This window comes from Lonchura striata, chromosome 11, assembly GCF_050655825.1.
Source record: "Lonchura striata isolate lonStrDom1 chromosome 11, ASM5065582v1, whole genome shotgun sequence".
Classification (NCBI taxonomy): Eukaryota; Metazoa; Chordata; class Aves; order Passeriformes; family Estrildidae; genus Lonchura; species Lonchura striata.
Genome location: NC_140713.1, coordinates 24,517,811 through 24,530,182, shown reverse-complemented (window position 1 = coordinate 24,530,182; position 12,372 = coordinate 24,517,811). Strand labels below are relative to the sequence as shown.

At 47.5% G+C, this 12,372-nt stretch overlaps 1 protein-coding gene across 7 annotated transcripts in view; it reads left to right on the top strand.

Annotated features, from left to right (window-relative positions):
- The first annotated feature begins 290 nt into the window (after window positions 1–290).
- FANCA (FA complementation group A) overlaps window positions 291–12,372 on the top strand; it is a 32,679-nt gene continuing 20,597 nt past the window's right edge. For 5 of the 7 annotated variants that reach the window (XR_014958026.1, XR_014958025.1, XR_014958024.1 and 2 more), the window contains exons 1-14: window positions 291–353; window positions 900–1,009; window positions 1,885–1,957; window positions 2,109–2,251; window positions 2,546–2,641; window positions 4,176–4,249; window positions 5,204–5,319; window positions 5,939–6,021; window positions 6,465–6,498; window positions 8,769–8,835; window positions 9,507–9,619; window positions 10,248–10,324; window positions 10,778–10,919; window positions 11,433–11,566. Coding sequence is in view for 4 of the 7 variants with exons in the window: in XM_085589997.1 (XP_085446123.1) it covers window positions 314–353; window positions 900–1,009; window positions 1,885–1,957; window positions 2,109–2,251; window positions 2,546–2,641; window positions 4,176–4,249; window positions 5,204–5,319; window positions 5,939–6,021; window positions 6,465–6,498; window positions 8,769–8,835; window positions 9,507–9,619; window positions 10,248–10,324; window positions 10,778–10,919; window positions 11,433–11,566 (1,302 nt within the window). In the remaining 3 variants the exon portion in view is untranslated. Of the gene's footprint in view, window positions 354–899; window positions 1,010–1,884; window positions 1,958–2,108; window positions 2,252–2,545; window positions 2,642–4,175; window positions 4,250–5,203; window positions 5,320–5,938; window positions 6,052–6,464; window positions 6,499–8,768; window positions 8,836–9,506; window positions 9,620–10,247; window positions 10,325–10,777; window positions 10,920–11,432; window positions 11,567–12,372 lie in introns of those variants that run through there. The other 2 variants (XM_085589998.1, XM_085590000.1) reach the window with 2 other exon arrangements.

Below are 12,372 nucleotides of genomic sequence, written 5' to 3'. Positions count from 1 at the left end.
GCCACAGCGGGTCTCCTCTCCGTGTCCCTCACACCGCACAGCCACAGCGGGTCCCCTCGCCGTGCCCGACCCCCCGTGTCTCCCCACGCCCTCCTCGTCCCCTCCCGCCGCCCTTCCCAACATGGCAGCGCCGCCTCAGCCACCACAGAGAGGGTGGCGGGGGCGGGACTACGCAGCGCTTCCAACCAATGGGCAGAGGCGGCGGGGTGGGCGCGGGCGGCCTCTGCTCCCTTCCAGCCAATGGGATCGGTGGGTTCGGCCGGCGGGAGCCAATGGCGGCGCGGGCTCTCGCGGCGGGAAGCGGCGGGCCGCGATGGCGGGCGCGGGCGGGAGGAGCTGGCGGGACCTGCTCGGTACGTGAGGGCTGAGGCGGGCCCGGGGCGAGCTCCGCGCCGGGCGCTCCCTGCGGGGACAGCGGAGGGGACAGGGGAGCGTGAATGTCCGCCCTCTGCCTTCCTGCACCCCTTCTCTCTATCTGCACACAGCCCTCCCTCTGCCCCCATGTCCCGTTCCATGCACCCCGCTCTGCCTTCCTCAGAGCCGCCGTGTCCCGGTACTCAACATCTGCCCTTGTACATCCCTCTCTGCTTTCCTCAGAGCCCTCGTGTCCCGGTACTCAACATCTGCCCTTGTACATCCCTCTCTGCTTTCCTCAAAGCCGCCGTGTCCCGGTACTCAACATCTGCACTTGTACACCCCCGGTACACAACATCTGCCTTTGTACCCTCCGCTCTGCTTTCCTCAGAGCCGCCGTGTCCCCATACACCCCCTCTCCCTGCCCTCATGTCTCCCGTATGTTTTCCTCACACCCCGCTCTGCCTTCATCCTCAGCAGCAGGAGCGGGAGGTGGTTTCGGGCTGTCTTGGGAACTCACTGCTCAATAAACCCAAACTTCTCAGCAGGGAGAACCAGGAAGAGGAAAAGCCCCTTTGGGAGCACAGCAGAGCTCCAGGGAGCGGCTCTGCGGCTGCTGGATCAGCACCAGAACCTGGCTGACCTCCTCCTGGAGGTAGGAATGGGACAGGGATGTTCCAGGGTGTCGTGGGCTGGCTGGGCAGCGGGAGAGCCCAGCTGGAGGTGGGTGCCACTGGCTGTGGAGTCAAGGTCCCAGGAACACAGTGTTCCATGGTACGTGGAGAGAAAAACCAACAGTGTAGGAGGAAGATGAAGCTGAAAGCTCCGTTTTGCAGAAATGGGATTGTTACCCCTTTTCCATCAATGTTGTACGGACTAAAAATGGTTAAGCATGGTTTGGGACAAAGGGAAATCCAGCACATTTTCCTTCAGATCAGAGCTGTCTTCTTGTGAATCTAGGGAAGACAATTCAGAAGGGACTTGGCTTTTCCCTGAATTACCAACCACACCTGGCTGCCCTGGCTGTCCTCATGACAGCCTTATCTTCTCATTCAGCTGCCTTCTCCCTCTCCTCACACACTGATTTTACAGTTACAACACATAATGAAAATATCTCCTGTAGTTCAGGATCTGGATTTCTCTAGAGAATATTTCCCGTTATAAAAAGAAAAAGGGGATTTAACTAGAAAATCAGCCAACATTTGGACAAGTTTCATCAAATATTTATGGCCACATGGCTTCACAGAAAGGACTTGAAAGGTAAGGATTATAAAAATTCTGCTCCTGGTGCTGCTGCTGAGCTGTTTGGTCCCTGGGGATGAGGAACTTTGACCTGTATCTCCTTTTTTATGCATAAACTGACAATAACTAAACACACACCTCTTGTAAGGTGAAATCTGTGCTTTTCCACTCCCACGTGGGAGCTTCGTGTAAATTTGTTGTCAGTTGCTCCAGCAGTGCAGGGATAGGTTTATGTATAGGGATAGGTGACAGACATCTAAGAGTTCTAAGGTTTTATTTGGTTTCCAGGTGGGAGATCCAACCAAGCCAGGTGTGCAGGATGGGGCAGAGCACCAGGGAGTGTCACCAGAATCTTTTATAGGTGAGCATCTACCAGACCAGATGTGGGGAAGAGCCCTTCCTCAATACTGAATTTCTGTCTTTATGGGCATCCGCAGTTTTACTTGCTTTTCATTGTTCTGCTCTTGTTTCTTACTTGCCTGGTGATGACAACCTTCTGCTTTGCTGTTTAGTCTCTGTTCTGCAGGAACAGGCCTCCAAACTGGGTGTGCCCACAGCGACCTTGGCAGCCAAAAATGCCGTTGCCAACGTGGAGCGGATCTGCCAGGATTCTGCCAGCCCCTCAAGAGTCCCACTGCTGAACTCTGACCAGAGAGTAAGGGGAAAGCTTTATCTTTAATTTGTCAACAAAACAGCACTGTTAGGTTTCACTTTAAGCCCAGTTTATCTGCTCTGATTAAACCCCAAACATGAGCGGAAAATTATTCACTGAGGTGTTCAATTTGCTTGCAGAAGTACAAGATACATAAGAAGTTTAGGCCTTTCCCCTAAATTCTCTCCATCATTTGAACCTTTAAAAAGCAGCAAACAGGGCAAAGCAACAAATTGCTTTTCTGAGAGCATATTCACAAAGAGAAATATTTCTGCTTCGTTTCCGGGGTGATGCCAGAGGAGGCTGACCTGCTTGCTTCAGACTGTGAAGGATTTGCTGGCAAACAACATGTTCTGTCGCTCCCTCTTCTGCCAGGAAATGTGGAAAATGAAGGTGAGAACTGATGGAGAAACACTGTGGTGTGGTGTGGTGTTGACCATGAGGATTCATCTCTGAATTCCTAAGAATGACTGGTTTTCCTGACCTTCCAAAAGCATGAGCTGAATTACAGATGGTGGGACTTTTTGGTTGCTCTGTTTGTTTTAGAGCAAATTTAGTGGGAACTTCCTTGTCTCTGCAGTGGGATTTGCTTTTTCAACCCAGTTGAGGTTTGGAATTATTTGAATTATTGGAAACTGCCACAAAAGATCATTGACAGCACCGTGGTGATCAGATGCTGGTTTTGGGGTGCTCTCCAGGTCCAGTGCAGAAACTCCCAGCTAGCTGTGGGATGGCACAGTCCCAGAGCCCCTTGTGTGCTTTTCCAGCAATATTCTAAGTGTCTTTGGCATCCTGGTTCTCCGCTTGGTTTACCTGGGAATGGTGATAAGACAAGGTGAGGTCACAGAGAAAGCAGATAGCAGATAACAGCTTGTGCTGACTGACAAATGGGATGTCTTGATTTCATTCGGGTGTATTTTGTGGAGACAGGTGCTGTGCGTGGAGTCAAGGGTTTTTTTATGAGTGGGACAGTTCTGATTGCTCACTGCTCTCATGGGAAAGCAGGAAAAGGCTGATCTGCCCAGATAAAGGGCTGTGCTCTGGTCTCAAATATCTGCTCCTGAGCTGAAAATAGCACCTGTGTGTTTCACATGCTGATTAGGATCTCCTGGTCCTGGGGAAGACACGGGGATAAGGGAGAGATAACTGTAACTGAGGGTGTTACAGTAAGAATTAGGTTGTGAAGAAAAAGTATGTGGGCGAGTTTGGGGTCAGGGTGTGAGGCAGCTGCTGGTCACAGCAGAAAGCTGCTGGGGCTTTGGCTTTTCCCTGTGCCCAAGGCTCCCAAATGCCTCTTCCTTCTCAAGGTGGGGAGGTTTTGTGGAGGTGTTTGTTCTGCCTGGAATGATCAGAAGCTGCTGCTGCTGCACCTTTTCCCTGCCAGGTGCACCCTGCAGCGCAGTTTTGCTGGCTCAGGAGCAATGCCTGGTGCCTGGTGCAGACTTTTGTTCCTTTTTCCTTTGTGTCCATCAGCCTTTCTGCCTGGATGATTGCAGAGTCTCTCCCTGTAGTCTCCTGCAATCCCAGCTCTGTTGGGATATGGACTTGAGAGTGGCAACCTTGTTCCACAGGGACTAATAAACAGTTAGTAGACTAAAAGATAATTCTCTAATCTGGATCTGGATATGCATTAACAAGACCTGAAACTCAGTTGTCTTATCTGTTTCCTGGGATATCCCTGCTCCTTTAAATCTACAGAATCAGCATTATTCCAGAAGGAAAAGATGAATATATTCATTACTTGTCCACAAAAATATAAAATTATGATGCATCTACAACCCTAAAGCACCCAAATTCATCGCCAGGTATTTCCTGCGTTGTCAATTTTAAATTTTAACAGCCGCTGGGAACAGAATTCAGCTTTTTTTCTCATGTATCATGTGCAATAGCCAAATGTTAATGTGAGCTGCTGGTGACATCTCCTTAGGAGCCGCCGGTGCTGGAAGCCGTGTGGCACCTGCACAGCGGGGACATCGCTGGCCTGGCAGAGCTGCTGGAGAGGTGAGCAGGGCTCTGGGGGGTGCAGATGTAGCTGATCTCCCAAAGCCTATTGAAACATAATCAGGGATTATCATGAGTATTCTGGACTGAGGATATGGTCAGGTGCTGGCAAGGGATCAGATTAGCAGGATTTAGGAGCTGCTGTGGGTTTGGGGGGTTACTCCGGGGTAATTAGCCCAGTTTAGTGCAGTGGCTCCTTGGTGACCACCAAGTGGGCTCGAGAAAAAGTCTTGCTCTGCAGAATATGGGTGTTTCCATCTTCACAAAATCTTACAATTTTTTGGTCTGGCAAAGTTAATCTCCAGGAATTGTTAGTCTAAGAATTTTAGGTTTTGCCCCCCAACAAGTGTCCAAGACCAAGTTGGGCAGGGCTTGGAGTAACCTTCTGTAAGTGTCCCTGCCCAAGCAGGGGGTGAAACAAAATGAACATTAAGGTCTCTTTGAAGCCAAACCATTACATTATTCCATGATACAGAGCTAACAACTCACCCATTTGTGAAGTTCAGGTTGTCTCCTTATTGTGTCAAAGGAATGTCCCAGTGATTTTTGAGGCTTCTGACACTTGCTCACTTGTCTGTTCACAATGAAAGCAATTTAAGGGAACCAAAGGCATAGATTAAGAATTTAATTTCTTTTTTGAAGCATTTTTATCCAAGTGTCTTAGAAATTGGAACTGAAATTCTTCTAGCAGTGGTTTCTCAATGGAAACTTTCATGTCGGGGATGAGGAAATACTTGGATGCACAATTTCACCCACGTTTTTCCTTTGCATGTGCTTTTTGTGAGATCTTTTTATAAAGCAAATAATATAAAAAACAACTGCTTGTAAAGCAAATGTGCTGGTCCAAATTAAATAAACGAAGTGGCATATTTAGAGCAGAGTGCACGGGTGGAGAGACAGCCAAGCCTTACAGAAAGCAGGAGGGATTGAACTGAAGGTGCTTTTGTGTTGCAGGAGCCCAGCAGGCCCAGCAGCAGTGGAGTGGCTCTGCAGCAGCCTCTGTGGCCTTTGTGAGCAGGCTGGGGACATCCCCTGTGGGGACACGGAGCTGGCACAGAGAATTCTCTCAGGCAAGGCCCTGGGCTGGGTGCAGGGCAGAACCTCAGAGGTGCAACAACGCAGGCTTCACTTTGTGTTTCCTTACTTCATTTCTCTGGGGAATATATTTTTAATATGTTTAGCAAATTTAGCAAATTTTCTGCCTTTAAAAAATAATTAGTTTGAATTTTTCTGTCCTTTAGGGTTATGGTAACTCAAGAAAGTGTAATTATGAGGGGCCTGGTTCAGGGATGATACACTGGCACTGTGACACTCTGCAAAGTCCCAGAGAGATTTTGGGCTAGAAATATTTCAGAGTTCCATTTCCCCCCTGTTAATTTCTATTCTTTATTTTCTTGGTTTAGTTAGGAAAAAATCCCTCCAGTGTGTTGAGTGTGGACCAGTGTAGCTGATCAACTACAGCCCCTCTGAGTTCTGCAGAGGTCATGGAGCATAACTGCAAATTCTTTACACTTTATAATCCTTGAAGTTCTGGCTTCTTTTTCCTGGGCATAACTTTACTCCAAGACAGTAAATGATTCCTGCTGAGTGAAGGCTTTTTACAGACTGTTGGGACAGGTGGGAGAGGAAGGAGCAGGTGACCTGTGTGCAGAGGGGATGCTGGAACACCAATTCCTTCTTGATTTGCAGACTTTGCCATCGTGTTTCTTCAGAATGGCTTTGAGCAGGCTTCAGAGCTGGGAAGGAAGGTGGAATTCCAGAAGGTTGCCTACGTAAGGACAGAATGAACCTGGTTGCAAACGGTGCTTAAATAAAACAATTCCATTAATCTCTGGCTCTTGCTGAGTACAAATAATTCAGAGCTTGGAGCTGCGAGGAGAGGGTGCTGGTACAGGTACAGGTACTGGAGTAGGGGAAATGGTGAAATCAGAATTTAGACTTTTTGTGTGGAGAATTGCTCCAAGGTGGCACATCAAGGGTTTTTTTTAACTTCCTTTCACCTGGATTGCTTGGGTGTTCCATTTGAATATGAGACATGGAATGTTGTAAGGTTGGAAAGTGCTGCCCTTCTGTCTATTTTATCTGTTCTATTGCAGAGCCTAAGGTCTAAGGGAAGCTTTAAGAGGGACAAAACTCATTGAGTCAATTTACTTTTTCTGCATTGAACTGCAGCCCTTTAAAACTCTAAATCCATTAATTTGCCAATTTTGAACAGATCTGCCATGCTGTCTTACAGAGAATGCTGGCATGTAAGTATTGCTGTGATCCCAGCTTTGTGCAGCCACTGCTGTTTCCAAGACTTCTATTCCTTGCTCCCTGCTGAATCCCTAAGGAGAAATCCTTTGCCTGGCTGCTTTGTCTGTGTTGTTGTGCATAATATTTATGTCACTGATTTTATTTGCCACTGCTTTCCCTGTCGTTCTCTTAAAGTGTCTCCAGACACTGCAGATAATTTCTTGCCTTTTATACTACTTTTTTTTCCTGCTCCCAGCTGTAACATCATAGAGATACCTGACTCGATTTCCTGATTTTTAACAGGCTTGCTTGGAAGCAGGTGAAACACAGAGGTTAGGCCAGGATCAGCTTTGCTTCTTAGATTTTATTTTTTCTGCCTAAACTTTGAATTGACAGCATTGAGCGATTTTGCTGACTCATGTTTGGATTTACAGGCTGAGGTTTTCTGAAACCTCTATTTTTATGCTGAGCCAAGCCATCTAGTGTAGGTGTGTAGTCTCTAAACACCAATGTCCATGAACTGCAACGTGCCTGCCCTGGCCTGAGCTGCCCTGGTGCCTCTGCTGAGGGCTCAGCGCAGCAGCGCCTGATTTACCAGCAAATCCTGATGCAGAAGGACTAAAGACACACGGAGGTTATTTTTGTCCTGTGTCACAGCTGATCCTCACGGGGAGATGCTGTACCTGCTGTTGTCACACTCCTTACCCCCCTGCCATGTCCCACACCCCGGCTGGTGTCACCTGACAGTGCAGCTGCTGTCACTCCTGTCTCCTTAGTGACAGCGCTTTCCTTGCTGGCAAGTTTCCTGCTCAGTGCTGCTGCAGAGGCTGCTGCTTTCTCTCTGCTGTAAGGTGACCCCCATGCCAGGCCATGGCACCTCCCCTCCATCCCTGTGGGTGCTGCCAGCCCCATCCCTTGCCCCAGGTCTCGCAGGGAGCACTGTCTGTACACAGAGATACCTCACAGACCTTGTGAGTTCTTCCAAAAAGGGAAAGCAGCAAGAGAAGTGCTTTATTATTTAATATGCATGAATCCCATCTCAGGTGGCCCTTTAAGCAGTTGAAAACCAACCCTTCTCAGCAGAGGAGCAGTGATTTTGGAGGAGGAGGAGCAAGCTGTTGGCAGGCAGACAGGAGTCTGCATCCTGCTCTTCATTTGCCCTTCCCGTTTGCGCAGCCTGCACTGCCACACTCGCAGTCTGTGTGCCTGCAAAATGCATTACAGGAGGTTTATGTAAGATATTTTATTAGTCCATACTTTTGGATCACCTCTGAGGAGTCTCACTTCATTAATCCCTGGAGAACATTAGGATTTTTAATGTAAAAAAATTCCCTGCTGCTGAGGACCTTCACAGGAGGAGAAGGACAGGCTGGGAGTAGCATGGGAGCAATGTGTTCGCTGTAATGATCTGGCAGTGTTGAGCTGCTGTGCCTGAAGATAAGCTGAGTTTATCTCCTTTGCTTTATTCTCTCCTACTTAACCTTAAAGTATTCCTCAGCAGGAGAGAGTGTTACATCCTAAAGCTGTGGTGGCATGTGAGGGACATCTGCTTCTCTGGTTCCTGCCCCTGCTCAGGGTTTTTTCTTCTTTTCAGGGTTTTTTTCCTTAACGAAATGATTTGAATACACAAACCAAGCTCCATTAAGAGTTGAAAGAGGAGGGTTTTCGAGGCAGGGTGGCACAAAGCAGAAGTGCTGCTGCAGCAGACTGCAAAGCAGAGGGTTTCCCAGTCTGTGGGCTCAGAGAGGTGTGGGCTGATCATCGCCAAGACAACGCGCTGCGCAAGCTGCCAACCTGTTTGATCTCTACCCGTCGTTTTGGGGCAGATCGAGCTTTTAAAGGAATTCCTGCTATGCAAATGGCACATTACAAACCCTCCCCCAGCCTGCCCTTTGTCTGGACCGTGGTTTGCAGGGTGCTTAATTCAGCTTGTGCAAATCCCTGCCTCCAGACAGGCTTCACGATGCTCACACTCACAGATGCATTAGGGCTGGGTTTGGAAATGAAATACTGATTTATATGCATTTTTAGATGGCTTCATTAATAGCACGTTCTTGGGAATGTTTTAAAATTGGTTCAAGGTCAATGGTAATAGTTTCTGAGTCCCTGTGTCACTTTGGAGAAAATCTGGTAAGAATTTAGCACTGCTGAGTGGCTTCTGCACATTTCCCTAGTGGGGTCACCTTTGTAAAGGGGCACAAATTGCTCATTCCTGTTAATTCCCATGTGGGGTTTAGTGTTACAGTTCTTTTCTCACTGGGTTTTTGTGTGTTTTGGGGTCCAGGGGTGCTTGATGCTGTTGGTAAAGAGAAGCAGGAAGATGTTTCCATGGTGCAAGCTGTGAGGTTCTGGTAAGAAACGTTCCAAACAGTGTCAGGAGGAGGTTTTTATCCAGTGTTGTACTTCTTACTGAAATAGGAGCAATGCTGTGGGGTGTTTTTTACTTATTTACACACCCTCCCCACCTCTTTCAGTGCTATTTGTGCTTGGTATTCTCCTCTAATAAAATATGTGCAGATAAAAATGCTTGTAAAAAAGATAAGGGCCAGGTAGGAAAGTGGGTTCTGGCAGTGCTGGAGCCAACCCTGGACTTCCCTCTTGTCATGCCAGAAATTCCCCATCAAGTTTCCTCACTGCTTCTTAGCAGAAACATCTGGAAGGTGAAATCTGCAATCCCTGCTTCCATACTTGTTTCATTGAACTGCTGTGTCACCTTCAGCCCTGTGCAGGGATACCCCTCAGACTCACAATTCATCTGCTGGCTACATAGTGTTGAGTAACCATTCATTTTTTGTTTTTTTGTTTTTTTTTTTTTTAATACATATCAAAAAGTATATAATTGTGGCAATCTGAGAAGATGGATGTAGAATAAAAATCAGTCATTCACCCTAAGCTGCACCTGGTTGTTCCTATTTCATCAGCAGCTGGTGGATCATATATTATCACACCTGACTGCTGATATTTTTCAGTCTGGCTGATCACCTGGCTGACATTGTTTCTGGTATCTCCTTGTCCTTTGCAGGCTGAATGTGTTCAACGTGTCCCTGTATGGAAGTGTGGCTCACCCCGATTCCTTGAGGCAGTTTTTCAGACACACCCTGACCGAGGTTCTCACCTACAACCCCGTGCTGAAAGGTGGGAATGGGCAGGGACAGGGGTCTCCAGGTGTCTCCAGGTGTCTCCAGGTGTGTCCAGAGCTCTGTCCCACACTGAGTGGGGCCCAGCCTGCAAGACCCAGAGCCAGAGCAGCCTCCAGGCTTCTCAGCTCCTTCCTGGGGTCTGTAAAAGCAGGGAGCCAAATCAGACAAGAAAAGTCATCTCAGGGTCATAGCTCGGGAGATTTTTGGCAGGAAGATTTTAATCCCGGATCAATAAACATGAAGCTTGATGTTTTTAGGAATAAATATGTTTGAGCTATGAAATCCACTGTAAAGTCCCCACAAGCTGTGATCTGGAGCTGCTTGTCTGCTGTGTGGGAGAGCTGTGTCATTGCTGGCTCCCAGATGAAAGAGGTTAATGAGGGAAAAGCTGATTCCTTGCTGATTCTCTGTGCGTGTGCCATGTCAGCCTACGCACGTGGGATCACAAAAACAGCTCTGGGGTGGCAGTGCCATAATGGAACGGCCCAGCCCTTGTGCCACAGCCAAAGACTGATGGGAGACAGAATTCCACTGGGCAGTCCTTAATGGCTGCACAAGGGAAACCTGTGTGTTTTGGGTGTATTGTAAAACCTGCTGCTGAAGTTTTCTTTTTGTGGGTGCAGTGTCTGATGCCATCCAGATGCAGAAGGAGTGGAGTTTTACCAGGACTTCTCCCCTGCTCACGACTCTGTATCGCAAGGTACGTCTGCCTGGTGTCACTCAGAGAATTTTGTTATGTTGGGCTTATATCCACTGGAAAACCTGAAATCAGATTATTGGAAATTAGTGCAACATTATCCAGTTGCAGAATCCAAACCCACTGCCAGAAGCTCTGGGAGGAGGAAGCATGACGGAAAAGAACGACAGAGGTTTTTGCTAGTGCAAAGCACTTAATGAGAACAAAGGTGCTGATTGGAGATGTGAATTTTCACTGGCACAGAGTAAGACATGAGTTCTGAAAGAATGGGAATTTTACTGTTTATTGTAGCTGGTGCTGGTTCCAGCCCAGGCTGATATTTGGGCCTGGGAAGCTGATCCAAAAGCTGCAGGATAGCTTGACAAAGTCACAGAGAAGCCTGTCAATCTTGCCTGTAGTCCCCTCTTTCTTGTGGCTGTATGTCCTAGCTAACAGGAATTGCCATCACTCCTCCAGTTGTTGGTGACCTTCAGTGTGAAGGAATCCATCTGCCAGCTGCAGCAAGTCCTGGAGACCCACGAGGTGAACTGGCAGCACGTCCTGTCCTGTGTGTCCACGCTGGTGGTGTGCCAGGCTGAGGCTGAGCAGCTCTTCAAGGGTAGGTGGGCACTGCCAGCCTGGCGTGTGCCTGTGCTGCAGGGCAGTCAGCACAGGGGCTGTCTGCATGGGGGTTCCTGCATGGAAAAGAGCAGCAGGACAGGACATCTGCTTTTCCACTCAGACTTTCCATGTCCATAGTAATGTGAATGCCAGGCCTCGTGCCTGCCTCTTCTCAAACTCTGTGTACAGCCCAGAGTGGTGGTTTGATAATTACCTTCATTGTTAATTGGCGCAGTGATTACTGAACCTTAGTTCTAGCTCACCTTTGCTAGCAGAGCTTGTTTGTGAGAATTCCTTACTAATTATCCCAGTGCTGGACTCCCTGCAGGGAATCCAAGTATGTTTGACAGTTGAAAGTGCATAAAAAAATAAAATCAGACCCCAGAGGTTCTCCAGGCTGCAATACATGTCCTGCCTCATGTTTTATCACAGGTATTTGTCTTCATTTACTGCAGAATGTACAGCACTGTTGTCAGGAGCAAAGTGTGAGGTTATTGTTTTATATTCCTAGATCTACTGAGCCATCTCTTGCTAAAGGCCTTTGGGAATTATGACATGGAAAATATGATCACTGCGTTCCTGATTGCTCGTCAGGCTGCTCTGGAGGGCCCTGCTGTCTTCATGCCTTACTCTGAGTGGTTTAAGGTGAGACTAAGTGAGGCCTGACTGGTGAGCTTTGTTTTAATTGTGTGAGGCAACCTGTGCATAAGGAATGATCTGATGCGTGGAGAAAGTCTTGTTCCAGACAGGATAACCAGGAATGAGAAAGGGGAAGAAAAATAAAAAAGAAAAGTTCAAGGGATTGTATTGATTTTAGGAATGATTGAATATTTATTACTGCCTTTGTGTCTGCAAAGAATAAATTTATTTGGTTTTCCCCAGTTTTCCCTCCTTTCATCTTTTAAGTCCACCTTGCCTGTTCTAGTTATTTGCTAGGAATGCAGACATGTAATTCCTGTTATTATCATCATCTTGGATGGATTTCAGTATCTTGATAAGCAGCACTGTTGTTACTGCATAAGTTGGGGGTTGTGGCAGAGGAAGCGTTCCTGGTTCCTGGAGGTTTGCATGCAGCTGTAATTGCTGTGTTCGACCCTACAGATAATTGGTTGTTGCTTTTAACTGTAAACAGGTGGGTGTTTTAGGGATGCAAATCTCCACGCAAATTCAGCCTGGAAATTCCTTTGTATGAGTTTGCAAATCTAAGCTCAGCTTTGGCTGATAGAGTGTCCAGGAGGTATCAGAAGGTAAACTGGTTGTGTTCTCTGTAGTCTCAGACTGGTTGTTTTCCTCAGAAGGCCCAGATAAACCTGTGCAGAAACCTGCAGATTTGTGGTTCCCTCATGAATATCAATCTTTTGGTGCATCTCAAAGTTGCCTTGTTTGAGTGTTCTTATGGCAGCAAACTTCCATAGAGACTTCTGTAAATCACTGTGATCCAAGGGAGCCCC